Source organism: Schistocerca piceifrons, chromosome 4 (assembly GCF_021461385.2).
Source record: "Schistocerca piceifrons isolate TAMUIC-IGC-003096 chromosome 4, iqSchPice1.1, whole genome shotgun sequence".
Classification (NCBI taxonomy): domain Eukaryota; kingdom Metazoa; phylum Arthropoda; class Insecta; order Orthoptera; family Acrididae; genus Schistocerca; species Schistocerca piceifrons.
Genome location: NC_060141.1, coordinates 138981754 through 139000173, shown reverse-complemented (window position 1 = coordinate 139000173; position 18420 = coordinate 138981754). Strand labels below are relative to the sequence as shown.

At 36.0% G+C, this 18420-nt stretch overlaps 1 protein-coding gene across 1 annotated transcript in view; it reads right to left on the bottom strand.

Moving 5' to 3' along the window:
* LOC124795670 (eukaryotic translation initiation factor 2-alpha kinase-like) overlaps positions 1-18420 on the bottom strand; it is a 204640-nt gene that overhangs the window by 159866 nt on the left and 26354 nt on the right. Inside the window, 1 exon segment of the mRNA XM_047259743.1 lies at positions 15911-16064. Within this exon segment, the coding sequence (XP_047115699.1) occupies positions 15911-16064 (154 nt within the window).

The window sequence follows — 18420 nt, the reverse complement described above, 5'->3', positions numbered from 1 at the left end:
CTATCATCTGTTTTTCATGGTCTAATTTTCTTTTCAGTATGTTTCTATCTTCTACTGCTGTCTTCATTCCAAGAATTCTACCAAGGTGTTTCCTTCTCTTTTGGTGTAGCACTCGTTTATCCACGTATGTATGTGGCTTCTTTAACAAGGGTTTCTTTTCTTAAAGACCATGCTTCTTCTACTCCTTTCTAAGTTTTGGGTAATTTGGCTGTTATTCATGCTTCATAGTTCCTTTCTTTTTCATGTCCTTCAACAGCTAAGTCTTTATCTTCGGCATTCTCTTTTGTTCCAATTTTGACACTTGATCATCTTTTAGGTCCGCAAATAATAGCCAGTGTTTGCTATCCAGGTGTTTGTTGGGTATGACTTTAACATCTGTAACATACTGAACAGTTTTTCTATCAGTGATGATGAAGTCTATCATAGTCTTGAGCTTGCCATCCCAGCAGTATCTCATTATTTTGTGACTTTCCCTCTTCTGATACCACATGCTCTGTATGATTGAGTTGTTTCGCACACAGGAATCAATTAGGTTCTCTCCTCCTCGGTTTCTGTTCCCATAACCATGAGGACTTATGGTGTTTTCACATCCTAGTCTTTCTTTACCAACTTGAGCATTCAGACTGCCCATAATGATGTAGTTCGCCTCTATTATTTGTTCTTCAAGTTCATTAAGGAAATGCTCTTTCGGCTCTTTGGTACATCCTGTCTGTGGTGGATCTATTTGCAAAACAGCATGCTATGTATTACCAGCCCTTAGTCTCATCTGGATGATTCTGTAGCTCATATATTTGACATCTATCTGAATGTCTACATCTTTATGGAGGAAAAGGCCAAATCCATTTTTGAATTCACTATTGTTACCACTCCAGTATAGTACATACCCTTTTCTCATTTCTCAGTGATTTCTTCCCACAGTTTTTCTACTTTGTCTCACCCAATCCTAATATTCTAAGCTTATGCCTGTCCATAAGATCTACTAGTTCTTTACATTTATTGGTGAGAGTGAGAATACTGAGTGTACCAATTTCCAGTCATTCCAGTCTGGGAGGGTTTTGAGTCTTCCAGTATCTTCGATGAGCATCAGTCATTTGCCCTTCATTACTTTGAGCATTAGAACTACTGTCATGTTTTGTGTTCATTCTTCAAGCCGAGGCTTAGTTTAGGTTTCAAAGCAGTATATATTTGCTCAGCTGCTGGCTTGCTAGGCCTAACACAGAAGATCCCTCTTCTCCACAAAGCAGTAGTGATCTCTTCTAATTATCTCCAGGGAGAACAGGTTACCTTATCTGCCATCTCCGCTGTTCCAAAGCTCTTCTTCTCTGCTGAGGATGTTGTTAGGGAAGTGGAAGATAGTTCAGTTTCTTTCTATTGGGATGGACACATTGCTATTCCAATGGGTGAAATTCTTCCCCAAAATTCACAATTTAATTTTTACCAACATATAACTGAATTCTGAATAGATTCCAAAGTTTCTGCGAATAACAGTTCAGAGAAAAAAGGGGTTTGTGAACACTAGGCTGCAACAGACAGCTAAAAACTGAGATGAACAGGATGTGCAAAATGGTTACGCAGGAATGGCTAGAGTAAGTATGTAGAAGTGTATATCACTAGAGGTAATGAAATATTACTGTATCTCATTGCTACCTATCAGAACCCCTCGGAGAGCATTAAAGGTAAACACCAGTCCTAATTGCACAATTGTAAAGTGACCTGTTTCCAAATTACATACAAAAATAACCACTATTTCAGTATACATATAATTCGAAAATGATGCTTTGCTGATTAACATTGTTCTTATGTGAAAAACACAATATGGTTCAAATGGCTCTGAGCACTATGGGACTTAACTTCTGTGGTCATCAGTCCCCTAGAACTCAGAACTACTTAAACCTAACTAACCTAAGGACATCACACACATCCATGCCCAAGGAAGGATTTGAACCTGCGACCGTAGCAGCCCCGCGGTTCCGGACTGCGCGCCTAGAACCACTAGACCACCGCGGCCGGCTAAAAACACAATATGAATGTGAAATTAATACTGTAACTAATCGGAAGAAATGTAGCACATGGTCAGGATGTACCAGTAAACCTATCATTATAAAATTACTACAGCAAATTAAATGGAACATATTAATAAAGCATGTTAATTGAATCTCCGATATATGTTAGCACTAAAATTCAGGCACTAGTTGATTTGTTATATACAAATTTAGAAATGTAATTGTTACCTGTAACATAATTAGTCAGAAAATGTTATATTAACTCTTAACTAAGTTGAAAATAGGTTCACCTTGTTCAGCACTGAGACTGTAAATTTTTAGCAATGTGTATCTCATATTTGGTTTAACTTTTAATTGTGATTTTACATAAAATTGTAATTTTCATTGTAGGTAATTGTTAACAAAAGTATAAATAGAGGTCACGCAGGTGCCTTGGGGAACTCGTAGTTTGGCTAGGGTTGCGAGCAAATGTAATGTAGGCTCACTCGTTTGTTGAGTGTTGTGAACTCTGTGTCGTTTGATGTCAATTTTGGGTACATGTGATGTAACCGGTACAGTTCACCAGGCTCGGACACCAGAGTCCTGGAAATATATTGGAGTACTTTGGAATTTATTTGGGAGTCTTCCGCAATCCTTCTCATAGGCTGCACAGCGATGAGACACGAATCCAGGAATTCTACAAAACCCCGAGAACCAAACAACTCTCGATGTTGGTAGAATTGACGTGAAAACAACAGCGCATCAACTAGGCATTACACAAAAAACATTTGCAACGCGGAGGTGGGAAAAGCCAAACATCTCAATGTGGTGAAGGAGCTGGGATCAAGTGGAAGACTGTGCAGAGGACGACTCGCAAGAATTCCATGTACAAGAGGAAGGAACCATAATCTTGTACGTTGCAGACTGCGCCACGGACGTCGCCAGGAGCAAACGTGATATTCTGGAATGACATCGTGAATGAATCAGATAAGTACCTCTTTTAATTGTGTCCTACAATTTTCTGTTTTTGTTTCATTGTGTGCGTGTGACAATTTCACCTGATAGGCAGGAAAGTGTTTTGTCTAGTGTCTAGCCACTTTGATCAAAATGAGCGAAACTCAGTTACGTCAAATAGGCATGACCACGCGGTCAGGCCGTCAATTTCATGCTTCAACTCCAAATGTACACTTAAACAGTGAAGCAAATTCCGTGAGCAGTAGTTGTTCGCCTTTTCATGGTTTTTTGGGAGCAAATCAGCAACTGAATTTAATTGATCAGATATGTCAATTGTTGAATAATAAACTAGAATAACTGGTAACTCAAAATAACCAATTAGGTAGCAACATTTAAGAGGTCACAGAAAAGCTGGACCAAAATTTAAAATCATTGAGAGAAGAAATCAATGCAACAAATAACAAAGTACAAATTGTTGCATATGACATAGAAAGGGTAGAAACCAAAGTTGACTGTTTGGAGGCTTTCACAATCTCCGAATTTAAAGAAACAAACAAAAGCATTGAATTAGTTAACGAACGTGTCAAAAACACGTAAGTAGTCGTTTTAAATGAATTAGTGAACCGAAAAGAAGAGTTAAAAATATTGCAGGAACTCATTGTTTCAGAAAAAGAATTGGTAGAGGAAAGATTGAAATTAAATTCTGAAGTAGTTTCTGATAAGATATCTCGTATTGACGAGAAAGCAGAAAGCATAACAATAGAACTGCAAACAGTCAGCTCTGAAGTTTCAAAATTGCAAAATAATATAATGCCCAATTTTGATTCAAACCAGATGTTTGTGCATAATTGTAACAATGTTAGTTAAAAATGTTACCCAGGTGATGCGAAATTGCATCCAGTTGACTTTGTGCATCAGTGCAAGGACAGTTTCCAACCTAACATGCCAGAGTCTGCTAAAGTTAAATTTGCGAAACGTTTTTTGGATGGTGAAGCCCTTACATGGGCGAACTAAAACATTAAAACAAATACTACGTCTTTTGCTGATTTTGAACGCCAATTCTTGGCAAAGTTTTGGTCGGAAAACAAACAGGCAAGAATAAAATCTGAATTTCTTAACGGTAGCAAATATCACACAGGTCTTGCAATTAGCATGCGAGAATTTTGTGAAAAACAATTAGGGACATTGTCACATTTGAGCAAACCTTTGGACGAACCGATACAGATTGACGCACTGAAACGGCGCCTACCACACCGTATTCAGTGGGGACTTGTTTATGGACCAGATGACAGTGTTGACGAATTTTTACGTCATGTAGACAAAATTGACCGTGCATGGCAGAATGATGACAGACAGTACAATCAAAACCTCAGAAACACTCACAATAGGAATGGGGGGTCACAACAATATAATGGACACAGAAATAAAACTGGCGTGGTAACCAAAACAGTAGTTACAACAGACACGAAAACCATCAAGAACAGAGAAACAGTAACCAGTTTCACCACAGCAATTCCAACCAGGGAAACAGGTAACCACCTCGTTGGGAGCCTGTCAATTTGAGGTGAATAGTTATGGCACAAACCAGGCAGATAGGAGGTTAAAGAGACGGAAACGTAAAAGCAATCATAAATGTAATGTAAATAGGGACTACTACTTAGATGATACTAGTTATAAGCAAAACTTTTGGGATCACATGTTGCGTGAATTGAATAATGCACATACTCAAGCAGGACCACAGTTTGAATTTAATGAACATGACTTAGCATTAATTGATGACACATTAACACCTGATGTAGACAGAACTTATGATATGTATGGTATCACTAGCCTGTTTTCTGATGAAGGTAAGGATAATGAGGTATCTATATTAGTAGAAATTGGTAGCCAAAATGAGGAAATAACACCTGACTTAGATAATGAAACAGGTAGCGATTTCAATAGTGTAACTTCAGATGTTGAACACGTAAAAGTTAAGGCAGATGTGCATGCAGAGGCATCACCCACAGATTATTTTGATGATGATTTTGATAAAGATAGTGTTGTGAAGGATGATGTATTTGACGATATATGTACACAAGAGAAATTAGATGGCGTTATTTATGTTGAAGTTATTGATAATGGTGTTGCAGCTGAAAGTAACTCTGAATGCGAATTTGGTTCACGTGAAGATATTAAGAGTGCAAACAATGTATTGGTACCAATTTGTATAAAAGAAATCTTAAGTAAATCTACTAATAAGAAGGAATAAGCTAAGTTGATAGGTGAGAAGATTTTGGAATCTACTATCAGTGAAAATGAAGTTTGTTTAGAAAATAATAAGGAAAGTGAAGTCATCAAATCAGATCCATCCATGAAATATAATTTTAAGTCTAGTGAAAGTAAGGTATCTGATTCATGTGTATTTGATTCCAGTCATAATGACACTCAATCTTATGTTGAGTCTGACATTGAAACCTGTAGTGAAGAAGTATGTAACAACATCGATACAACTGAATTAGAAAGTGACTTGCTGGCAGAGAATGTGAATAGTGGCCCAAATATTACCTTAGGTAGCCCTTATGTAGAAATAAGCATTAAAAATTGGTCAGGTCTTTGTTTTTTGATTGACACTGGCAGTCCCATTAGTAGTATCTCAGACAAGTTGAGGAACAGGATAAAAGACACGGAAAGTTACATCGAATTTCCAATCACAGGTGTACAGATTAAAGGTGCCACTGGCAAGTTTAGTAAGTTAATAAATAAACAAGCTTTAATTACATTTTCTGTTGGCAACATTAATTTTGAATATGGTTGTTTAGTTATTCCAGACCTCAATGAGCAAATGATTTTAGGAATGGACTGGATAGTTAAAGCAAAGGTGAGTTTTGATTGGCAAAATTCAGAATTACTGTTCACTGAATGAAAGACCAGTATTCAAGGAAAAGTAGTAATCCACTTAAATTCAAGTACAAGCAGTAGTAACCATATTAGGGAAATAGTTTATCCAGAGTGTAGCCATTACATGGAGGAAGAGGAAAATAGGGATCACAATAACCGGAATTTGGTTGATGATAGTTACTTCCTAACCATATCAGAAAAGGTAAAAGAAGCAAATGACTTGACTCAGTCTGAAAAGCAGGAATTAGAAAATTTTCTCTGGGAAAACTGCAACATTTTTTGTGATCAACCCGGTAAGGTCAAAGATTATGAATGTCATTTGAAGTTAAAGCCACACGAACCCTTTTTTATTAAGCCTTATGGGGTACTCATCTGTAAAAGGAAAGAAGTGGAGAAGGAACTCCAGAAAATGCAAAAATGGAGAATAATAGAGAGAAGTCACAGTCCATATAACAGCCCGATGGTCTGTATTTCAAAAAAGATGGTGGTGTTTGGCTGGAATTGGATTCACATCACCTGAATAAGTTTATAGAAAGAGAAACAGATCATCCTGAATCCATGGAGGAACTCCTATACAAACTCAATGACACAAAATATTTTTCTAGCCTGGATTTGACCTCAGGTTTTCATCAAATCACATTAGCACAGGATTCAAGGCAGTACACAGCCTTCTTATATAATGGTAAATGTTTTCATTATTGTGTTGTTCCGTTTGGGCTGAATGTGTCTGTAGCTGAGTTTATTCGAGCTTTGGATCATGTGATTGGAAGTGAACTACTATCTAAACAAATTATTTACGTGGATGATATATTAATAACCAGCAAAACTTGGGAGGAACACCTTGATACTTTGTACAAATTAGCCAATAAGTTCAGACAAGGTGGTATGACCCTTAAGTTAAGTAAATGCAAATTTGGAGTATCAGACTTGAAGTTTTTAGGCAATATAATTAACAGAGAAGGCATTCTACCTGACAGTGATAAAATTTCTGCAATTGTCCAGTTGTAGTGTTACCTTTTATTATCTTCTCCTCATTAGCTATTTAAACAACCTCGCTTTGTAATGTAATTTTAATTTTCACCCTAAGGCACATTCAACACATCGCCAAAAAATACATGTCTTTCGTATCAAGACAAGAGAGAGAGACATCCATTAGTTCTTCAAAACAAAAAACCTACACAAAAGTTGTTAAAAAAAAAAAAAAGAACAAAATTATTTACAAAATCTGTCGCTGGCGCAGCGCTCTTCTACGTGCGCGATCGTAAATTATAACTTTGCGGAAGTCAAAGTACCGTTACAATGCCTCCTCTACTGACACACTCTGCAAGCGAGCGTGGCAGTATAGAAAATATATATATATATATATATATATATATAAAAAAACAAAGATGAGGTGACTTACCGAACAAAAACGCTGGCAGGTCGATAGACAAACAAACACAAACATACACACAAAATTCAAGCTTTCGCAACAAATTGTTGCCTCATCAGGAAAGAGGGAAGGAGAGGGGAAGACGAAAGGAAGTGGGTTTTAAAGGAGAGGGTAAGGAGTCATTCCAATCCCGGGAGCGGAAAGACTTACCTTAGGGGGAAAAAAGGACAGGTATACACTCGCACACACGCACATATCCATCCACACATACAGACACTTCCTTTCGTCTTCCCCTCTCCTTCCCTCTTTCCTGATGAGGCAACAATTTGTTGCGAAAGCTTGAATTTTGTGTGTATGTTTGTGTTTGTTTGTGTGTCTATCGACCTGCCAGCGTTTTTGTTCGGTAAGTCACCTCATCTTTGTTTTTATATATAATTTTTCCCACGTGGAATGTTTCCTTCCATTATATATATATATATATATATATATATATATATATATATATATATATATATATATATATATATATATATATGAGAAAATAAGAAATTTACATATTACAAAAAATATTTCTGTGCACAATGCTCTTTGCATATCAGTCTTTGTATACAGTCTTTTTGGTGTGTATCTTCTTTAGGAGTCGTAACATTAATGTCTTTGAATTGCAGCGTATTATCGTTGCTTAGCACAGCGTTTGAATTCAGTTCACATGATTCATGTTTACAATGGAATTAATTCGAACAATAAATGTTTCTATTATATTGCTCCAATGTCTTTAAACGTAGTATCGGATTCTGAGTGTGTGTGTACTGCCTGCATCTCTTGCGTGTGACTTGAAGAAAATCCAAAGTTTGTTCAATGTGTCAACACGAAATTGTGATCTCCAGCAGTCGAATTTTTGTGGCGTCTACCGGGGTATAAATGGTCAATGAGGGCACAGGAAACACCTCACTGCCTACGACAGGTGATGAGCTTGTCTTTTACACCAACCTGAAGACCTGCCGGCTTCCACAAAACCATACACTTCAAAGCATATTGACACTACGTAAATATTGCTTGACCAGTGTTCCATCACGTTGGTTTATTCTTTGCATTTTCAGTTCCATTTATATGAATCATGTGCTACATGCACAAGTCCTTTGCAGCTCATTAACATCTCCTTAAAATACATTTCTTGATATAGTAAGTACATAAATATACAAATATTTACAATTAATCATTACATGAGATAGTTACATTGTTGTCATATACTACATATACAGAATTAAATGAAAAATATAGTAAATTTTTTACGTTACATTCAATATCATTGTGCTGACATGTGAATTACATTACATTGAAATATACATTTTATTTATTTTATTTGTTAGCTCTCTTTTTTTTTTCGTTACACTTGCAACATTTGACGATAATTGTGGCAACTCGCTAGAATATTCAACTTAAAATTCATCTTGCACCCTGGAATAAAATTTACACACATTTCAAGCTTCAAGACAGCCCTCTTAGGAGGATAGGTTCATGGGATGGTTGCTAACTACTACATAAATAGGCCTACTAGTAAAGTCATCCCCTACAGTGGACTACACAAAATAAAATATGATAAATAAAATACATGTTAACTTAATATAACGTAAAAGTTCCTATACCTAATACCGTTTCTAAGTGTGGTGTCCCCACTATTGCTGTTTCTAAGAGTGGTAGTTCAAGTCAATCATGTTCCTATAAAGTTTGTGTAGTTCATCTCCTTCCTTTCATGAGTATCAAGCAATATAAATAAATGTTTTACTTAATAAATAAATAAATCTTCTTAGATAATTGCTGCTGCATTCCATGCTGTATATCCATTCTGTATTTACCTTGTGGTACCTGTAAAATTCTATTCATAAATAAATATGTGTGTATGTCTCTCCATACTGTCAGATAATCACGAATTACATAATGTCAAATATTTCATCAACATGTATAAATTTTTCTAAGGAAAGGATGAGAGTATGAGCCGCAACAGAGGACTGACGTTTTGTTTTCTCCTTATTCTCCTTTCTATTTAATGGTGCATCAGTTCAGTTCAGTAGATGAGCTTTAATTATGTCATTAGATGACTGCTAAATATGTTCTCTTAAATAATTCTTCCAATCTGAAGTGTCAAGCCTACATAACTCCAAAAATTTCATTACAAGTTCCCATTAGATTAGTATTAAAGTGTTATAGATTTAAATCTTCTGGTATATTTCCAACAGTGGCTGCTGTAAATAATTCTTTCCACATAAATCTATATTTTCACCTTTAGTTATATAAATATACAAGACACCACATCAGTTATTATCTCAGGCATACCAATCTTTCAATAAATAATATTCTTTCCACTACTTTCATTCTGTATTCCATGAGTACATGTGATATAGCGTTCAAATCTAGTTTCTCTCCTCCCAACATATTCTCAATTACTCATAACATTCTCACCTATCCATTATTCATTCTTCACAAAATAACATATACTTATTCCTCAGCATTATATATATATATATATATATATATATATATATATATATATATATTATCCTCTTATTCATCACCACTTACTTTTTACTTCAACAACAACAACAACAACAACAACAATAATAATAATAATAATAATAATAATAATAATAATAATAAAATAATAATAATAATACCCTTTTCCCATCTTGTATTCCATTTACCTCTCTCCGTATTACTATTTGTCCTCTTATTAAACTAAAATTACATTCACTCATCTCACTCAGTCACTCACATCACTCATATCAACATTACTATTATCACATGCCTCCTAAAGAAAATAATTCTGTTCAGTTCTCTGCCTCCTCTAATGTGTATATGCCTCAATAGCAACTCCTCTTATAACCAAATATCTTATTAGCTATTGGATGGTTCACATTGCTTTCCAGACTTACCTGCATTCATTAGATTGTAAGTATCTGTATAACTTAAATGTAGGCTCATCATAACTGTATATCATATTAATTATCTTCTTTGTTTTACTGGTACTAGTAAAATCTACATCCTGATATAAATCTTTTTCTATTTTCTTACTGTCATCATATCGGAGAAACCAAATCGTCAGTTCCGTTGCGCTCTGCTCCCTATTGACTGTAACTCGAGCGCTTAGCTCGGTCGTCGTTCGTTTTCCAGCAAATTCGGTTGTTGCTGCGGGTTGGGTTCATTGCCCAACTCAATAATATTTACATTTCTGTCGCGCGTCACCCAAGTATCAGCTGTTTGGTTGTTGACATTACCCCGCGTCGCATTGGGAGTTCCGTTAGGTACAAATTGAGGGTTGCTGTATTGCATGTGTCGTGGCGGTTGTCCATTGTGATTTCCCCATACATTATTTCGCCCATGACTGTAACTGGTATTGTCATTACTGTTATTCCTGCAATACATGTTTGGATGTTATTGGATGTTGTTTCTCTGAAAATATCCTGGATGGTACCTGTTATCCTCTCTTCTTTGATCTCTATAATTTCGGTTGTTTCTTCTGTTGTTATTTTGAATATAACTGTTATTGTTCTGATTGTAATTACTGTTCGGATAGTAATAATTACTGTTTCCTTGCCAAGGCTGCGAGTTGTTTCTCCTAATATTGAATGGATTTGTCCCAGTGTAGTGTGAATTGTTTCTTTGAGTGTTTTGTTGTGGTGTCGGAGGCGGATTCCAATAGCCTCTGTCATTTCTGTTGTTCGTACGAGAATTGCTTGGATGGATCGGATACAATTGATTGAAATTCCTGATCTCATCTCTGTAAACAACATCTATCTCATCAACATAACTAAAAAAATTCTTTATGTTGTCCTCGGACACTCCTATTAATTTATCACGGTAAGGAAATGGTAAGTGGCTTTTAAGTGTTCTAATTACATCTGGTAAATCTGCTGGTTTTGTCCAATATAATGTTTTGTCTAGGTAGCGTTCAAAGTATTGTCGTAAAGTCTCTTTCTTCGGGTTGTAAATTTCTGGATTGTATACTTCTCGTTTTAAACTTTGCTGTTCTGTGATCGACCAGAATTCCTCAAGAAATGCTTGTTCAAACTGTTCAAATGTTAAACATCGTCTTTTAATTGCTGCTCCCCACTTAGCTGCTCTTCCACGTAACAAATTTGTAACATATCGAATTTTGTCAGCTTCTAACCAATGTCTCAGGAAAATACCATCAAAAGAGCAAATGAAAACAATCGGATGCACTTTGTCTTTCTCATCACATGAAAATGTCTGAAAGTATCCATGTCGTACTAATGTTTCATCAGCTACTCCCGATGGTATTATGGGTCCTGTATTTTGTGTCAAACTGTGCATAGTATGTGGTGATGTCTGATAGTAATTTTGATCTTGTGGTAGCATTGAAAATGGTTCATTGGGATTTGTATCACTCATTGGTAATTCTATTTTCGGCAGGGTGCTGGGTCTAGCATTATTATGATTCTCATTTATGTTTTGGTTGTATGTTATGGGTTTTGGTATCACTGACGAACTTGGTATTACATTCTCTTTAAGTTTACGTACCTCTTTCTGAATATTATATGTTTCTCCCTTTACTTGTTCCTTTGTCTTATCTAAAATGATCTGTGTCATTGTCTCAAACTTCTCATCTAAATAATCATCACATAATTTGCATTCATGTACAAGTTTTTCTGCTAGAGTTGTGTCATTCTTTAAAGATGCTACATCTGCTCTGTCTTCAAGCTTTTCTAACTTTTCCTGTAAGGATTTCTGCTCCAATGTTACATCATTTAATCTGTCTGAAAGGTCTGTAATCGTCAGGTCTAAGTGTTCTTGGTTTGTTTTTACGGAATTGTGTGAATGTCGTAATTCGTCAACTTGGGTACTGGTTTTCTGTTGTTCAAAAACTACTGTTAACAATTTCTCATTACATCGTTGTAAGTCAGTTTTTGTCTCATCACTGAATTCCACAAATACCTTTTCTTGTCTCGTAGCCGTGTCTGATAAGTCAGTAAATTTCCTTCCAAGACTACTGGTGGTTTCTGTCAAGTCGGCAATTTATCTCGATTGTTTTTCAAAATTTTGTTTTATGTCCTGTGTCAGTTCATCGAATTTAGTGTCAAATTTCCCAATGTCAAGTTTTAAATTGTCATTTTTCTTGTCTAAAGCGTAAAATCTTTTGTCTAATTTTCTGTTTTGGTCACCAAGTAACTTCAGAATCTGGTTGAGCATGTCAGAGTCCTGTGTCTTAGTTTCATCATTTTTTTGTGTCTGATTGATGTCTGGTTCTGAAGTTGACGTTGTCAATGTCACGTTTTGTCGCGTAGTACTCACTCTCCAATCGCCTGTATATCTGTTTAAATATAGGTGTTGTTGTCTTAATCGATCCGGTAAAATTATGTCTTGAACATCCTCCCTATTAAGTTCAATATTCATTTGACTGTCAGACATGTTTTGCAATGTGTCACTTTCACTAAGCTCGTCCATGGGGGTGGGGGGGGGGGGGGTGTATTGAAATATTACTGTATCTCATTGCTACCTATCAGAACCCCTCCGAGAGCATTAAAGATAAACACCAGTCCTAATTGCCCAATTGTAAAGTGACCTGTTTCCAAATTACATACAAAAATAACCACTATTTCATTATACATATAATTCGAAAATGATGCTTTGCTGATTAACATTGTTCTTATGTGAAAAACACAATATGAATGTGAAGTTAATACTGTAACTAATCGGAAGAAATGTAGCACATGGTCAGGATGTACCAGAAAACCTATCATTATAAAATTACTACAGCAAATTAAATAGAACATATAAATAAAGCATGTTACTTGAATCTCCAATATATGTTAGCACTAAAATTCAGGCACTAGTTGATTTGTTATAAACAAATTTAGAAATGTAATTGTTACCTGTAACATAATTAGTCAGTAAATGTTATATTAACTCTTAACTAAGTTGAAAATGGGTTCACCTTGTTCAGCACTGAGATTGTAAATTTTTAGCAATGTGTATCTCATATTCGGTTTAACTTTTAATTGTGATTTTACATAAAATTGTAATTTTCATTGTAGGTAATTGTTAACAAAAGTATAGAGGTCACGCAGGCACCTTGGGGCACTTGTTTTTTGGCTAGGGTTGCGAGCAAACGTAATGTAGGCTCACTTGTTTGTTGATTATTGTGAACTCTGTGTCGTTTGATGTCAATTTTGTGTACATGTGATGTAACCGGTACAGTTCACCAGGCTCGGACACCAGAGTCCTGGAAATATATTGGTGTACTTTGGAATTTATTTGGGAGTCTTCCGCAATCCTTCTCATAGGCTGCACAGCGATGAGACACGAATCCAGGAATTCTACAAAACCCCAAGAACTAAACAACTCTCAATGTTGGTAGAATTGACGTGAAAACAACAGCGCGACCGGGCATTTAAAAAAAAAAAAACATTTGCAGCACGGAGGTGGGAAAATACAAACATCTCAGTAAGATGGATGCTACCTACAGGAAAATTACAGAGACCTTCTAGATTTAGAGAAAGCTTTTAACAATGTTGACTGGAATACTCTTTTTCAAATTCTAAAGACGGCAGCGTAAAATACAGGGAGCAGAAGGCTATTTACAATTTGTACAGAAACCAGATGGCAGTTATAAGAGACAAAGGGCACGAAAGAGATGCAGTGACTGAGAAGGGAGTGAGACAGGGTTACGGCCTACCCCCAATGTTATTCAATCTGTATATTGAGCAAGCAATAAAGGAAAGAAAAGAAAAATTAGGGAAAAAAATTAAAGTCCAAGGAGAAGAAATAAAAATTTTGAGGTTTGCCAATGACATTCTGTCAGAGGCAGCAAAGGACTTGGAAGAGCAGCTGAAAGGAATCGACACCATCTTGAAAGGAGGACATAAGACGAATATCAACAAAAGCAAAATGACGATAATGGAATTTAGTCTAATTAAATCAGGTGATGCTGAGGGGATTAAATATGGAAATGAGACACTTAAAGTAGTAGAGGAGTTCTGCTATATGGGCAACAAAATAATTGATTATGGTCAAAGTAGAGGGGATATAAACTGTAGACTGGCAATGGTAAGAAAAGTGTTTCTGAAGAAGAGAAATTTGTTAACACCAACTATAGATTTAAGTGTCAGGAAGTCTCTTCTGAAAGTATTTGTATGGAATATAGCCATGTACGTAAGTGAAATATATACGATAAATAGTTTAGACAAAAAAGGGAATAGAAGCTTTTGAAATGTGGTGCTACAGAAGGAACATTGCAGATTAGGTTAGTTGATCTTATAACTAATGAGGAGGTACTGATAGAATTGAGAAGGAGAGAAAATTTTGGCACAATCTGACTAGCAGAAGGAATCAATTGGCAGGATGCATTCTGAGGCATCAAGGGATCACCAATTTAGTACTGAAGGGAAGTGTAGGGGAGGAGGGTAAACATCTTAGAGGAAGACCAAGAGATGAATACAGTAAGCAGATTCAGAAGGATGTAAGACTGCAGTAGTTACTCGGAGATTGAAGGGTGCGCACCGTATAGAATAGCATGGAGACCTGCATCAAACCAGTCTTTGAACTGAAGATACCAACAAAAAAAAAACAACAACAACATTCATTACTGAATCAAATAAAGCCTACAAGCATCCACCTGAATTTTCTACATCATATCCTGTCTTTGTTACGCATTTTTCCCAATGAATGGCAATATTTTGATGCCATCCTCAAAGAAAGAAGAGGGACTTGTGTACAGCCATTTGCGAATGAACTATTCTACTGCTCCATTCTCATCAAACTGGTGTCCTCCAAGGTATTCCTTCAGCAGTACAAACATGTAACATTGTTCGAATACATTTATTCACCAGACTGTGGATGGAGCCTTCTCAAAACGACCACAGGTGTGGTGCCTTCTTTCACAAAAAACTTTATGATCACACACTGCGCAACAGACTTCCGTACCTTTTGCTCGCACTTAGTGGCCTGACTCGTACCATTGCATCATGTTAACTGCAGCATTACAATGCTACCCCACCAACACACTGTCAACATCACCCCCATTTCCGTCCACTATCACAGCCACCAGATTTAAATTCCCATTCATATTTCATAAACTCTTACACATGCTACATTGGAGCTATTGCTCAGTACCTGGACTAAAGAATTTATTTTGTGTTAAGCACACTAATTTAAGACCACCATCATGGAAGGCAAAGATTCAGTGGAAGCAGTTGCTCTATTCACTGCTTCCCTTTCAAAACGAACATCAAATTATAAAAAATAAATGCAAATAAATGCTCCAGTTTCATATCCATGACCAGCATGAGTGAATACCACATGGGGCATGGAAAAGAGAGCTTTTCCACAACTTTTTAACAATTGCTAGCTATTGATACTTGCAACAATCAATTATAATGAATAATGCCACAGCATGTATTTCTTCTAGGTGAGGCAAAATACTTCAATGGCACAAACATTTTAGTGAAATATTTTCATGTATGCAATAATAACTGGTTCAGGTGAACAAAATATTTCTCACAATACATTTGCAAATCAAATGCTATTACAGAAATACAATATTCAAAAGCTGACATCCACAATTAAAAAAAAAGTGCAGTATGGAGAAGATGACCCATCACTTACAGTGACAAAAATGATATAAAATTAAGAATTTTTATTTCACCATAGACTAAGCTGACAGCATTAGAACCAGAATCCACTGAATTAAAAGATTAATATACATTACCTGCAATTAGCAGATCATCTGAAAAAATGAATGAAGAAGATTGGAGCAAGTTGTCAGCTGTTATCGGTACTGCTTCAATACTTTCACCATTAAATTTATACAGACCACCACTTAATGATGGAATCATTCTCACCCAGTGTCCATTATTTGATAGCTGAAGAGAGAAAAGCCACAGTTACTCACACAACACAGAATTGCAACTATACCTACAAACTGATTCAGGTCACATGTATACGTTTTCCCTGCCTGTTGCAAGCACAATTCAACATTTTGCAAAAGCTTCCATTACAGTCACAATAGTTTAATGTGTGACTTCTTGAAAAAACACTTACATTTTTATTTCAGCGCAAAACAACATTACCGTATGTGAAGCAAAAGCAAATAATTGAGAACATGCCGCCACTGTAAATGATACAGCAGCAGACTTAAAAATTCACATAACAAGGTACTGGTGAACTATTTTATTTTCAATTTTATGCTGATTTTACAGATGACTTGCACTCTAGAAGCTAATGCAAGCCATCTTTGAAAGGTATTATCAAGATTTGGAATACATTAATTATTTTTTCCTTGTTCTATAAATAATCTCCCCTCCCCAGCCCCCCCCCCCCTCTCTCTCCTAATAATACCTTGGGCATTTCTGAATCTTCTAGAAGTAGAAAGCAAGAAGAAAGGAAGATTAGGGTTTAGCCTACCACTGACGACGGAATCATTTGAGAGATATATAGATAGATAGATAGATAGATAGATAGAGATAGAGAGAGAGAGAGAGCACAGAAAGTTAAGAATCAGGCAGGAAGTGCAACAGTATACAGCATGCTGCTAAATGAGACGAAACAAAATTGTGCGGCCCACTGATAAGGAACATGCACAACATCATGTTTGAGGAGAGAGAGATTCTAGTCCAAGCTTCTAACTTCTGACAGTCAATTATCAAAGACGTCGTGTAAATTGGAATGTGTGGCAACAACTTTAATAGATGTATCGGTTCTGCACTCAGCAATGCATGGAAACACGCATTCATTCAGTACTTAAAGAGTGCATCAAAGTATGTCCCATATTATACATTGTCTTGGAAACAATGAAAGAGAGTAACATTTATCACCAGCATTAATGTTAACTCTGGTTTCAGTCAGCACTACAACATAATTTACATCTACATCTATACTCTGCAAACCATTCTGACCTACATGGCAGAAGGTATATACGGTTGAACCACATTCTGAGAGTTTCTTCCAGTTCCAATTACATACAGAGTGTAGGGAGAATGATAGCTAAATTGCAACTGGGCTATGGATATTACTGCATTTGGGAAATTAAAATATCAAGAAGGTGACTTACTTTTCCTATTTTCATTCACTGGTGTCTTTTGACACCATATTCTCGATATCTCTTCATTGAGGGAAAAGGTGTTTGTTGCACAGAAGCATGTAATAAGAATAACAAGTGATAGGCAATCTACAACAATTGTAGGCATACTTTCAATCCTGTTGCGCATACTGACAATAACATCACTGTACATTTATCCTGGTATGAAGTTTGTTGTCAACAATTCTTAACAGTTTGGAAATAACAGTGACATTCGTCATTCTAATATGACACACAGAAATGACTTTTCACTAGCCATCACTCTGTCTTTGTGTGGGACAGAGAAGAATGAAGTGGTCAGACACAAAAATATTTAACTAGTATAAAGAAATGACAGGTATAGTGAGAGAGGGAGCCATGCCACAAAACTTGAAAAACTGAGATTTTGACATTCTTAGTATACTCGTCATTTGTTGTCCGGCATGCAAAATAGAATGGTGTCACATAGTTCCCACGTTTCCTGCACAGATTTTCTAAGTTTGAAAATATGTGTAAGAGGAGGCACTATGTTGCCTACTGATGTCTGTTATGTTGGTGGCGAAGTTGCCAACATAGTAATGTTAACAAATGTTACAAAAGTCTATCATATGAGAAAGGTATGCTGTTATTTAATTTTTGCTTTTACATCTTTCCTCTTTTTATGCACAGTACATCTAAACTGTTATTTTCCTCCACTTTCTGATGTATATTTTATGTAATTCTTTTGGTAATGGAAGTGACATTTCTGGTAGCTGTACTACACAATATTTAAAAAAAAATACGGGTGCTTATGTATTCGAAAACGTTGAAAGTTGTTGTAGAAAAACATATTCATAACACAGGCAAATGAAAGAGAGAAAATGTAAAGAAGAAAAGGAACAGTGGACACGAATAAAATCATTAAAAAAAAAGCAGCAACTAAGCAACAAGGACATGAATGTGACTGTAAGATACTAAAAACGCATTATTTTGTGAGTTTTACAAGCTGCAAGAGTATAACAATCAAAACGCATACCTAAATGATATTATTGAGGATAATGATTGCAGTCAGGTGTATGCTAAAAAAAATGTGATGATCTAGGAGTGAGTAGAAGAAAGAACTCATTAGCTCGTCTGTGGCAACAGCTACTGGTACAAAGCTTAGAGTACATTCCAAAGCTTTT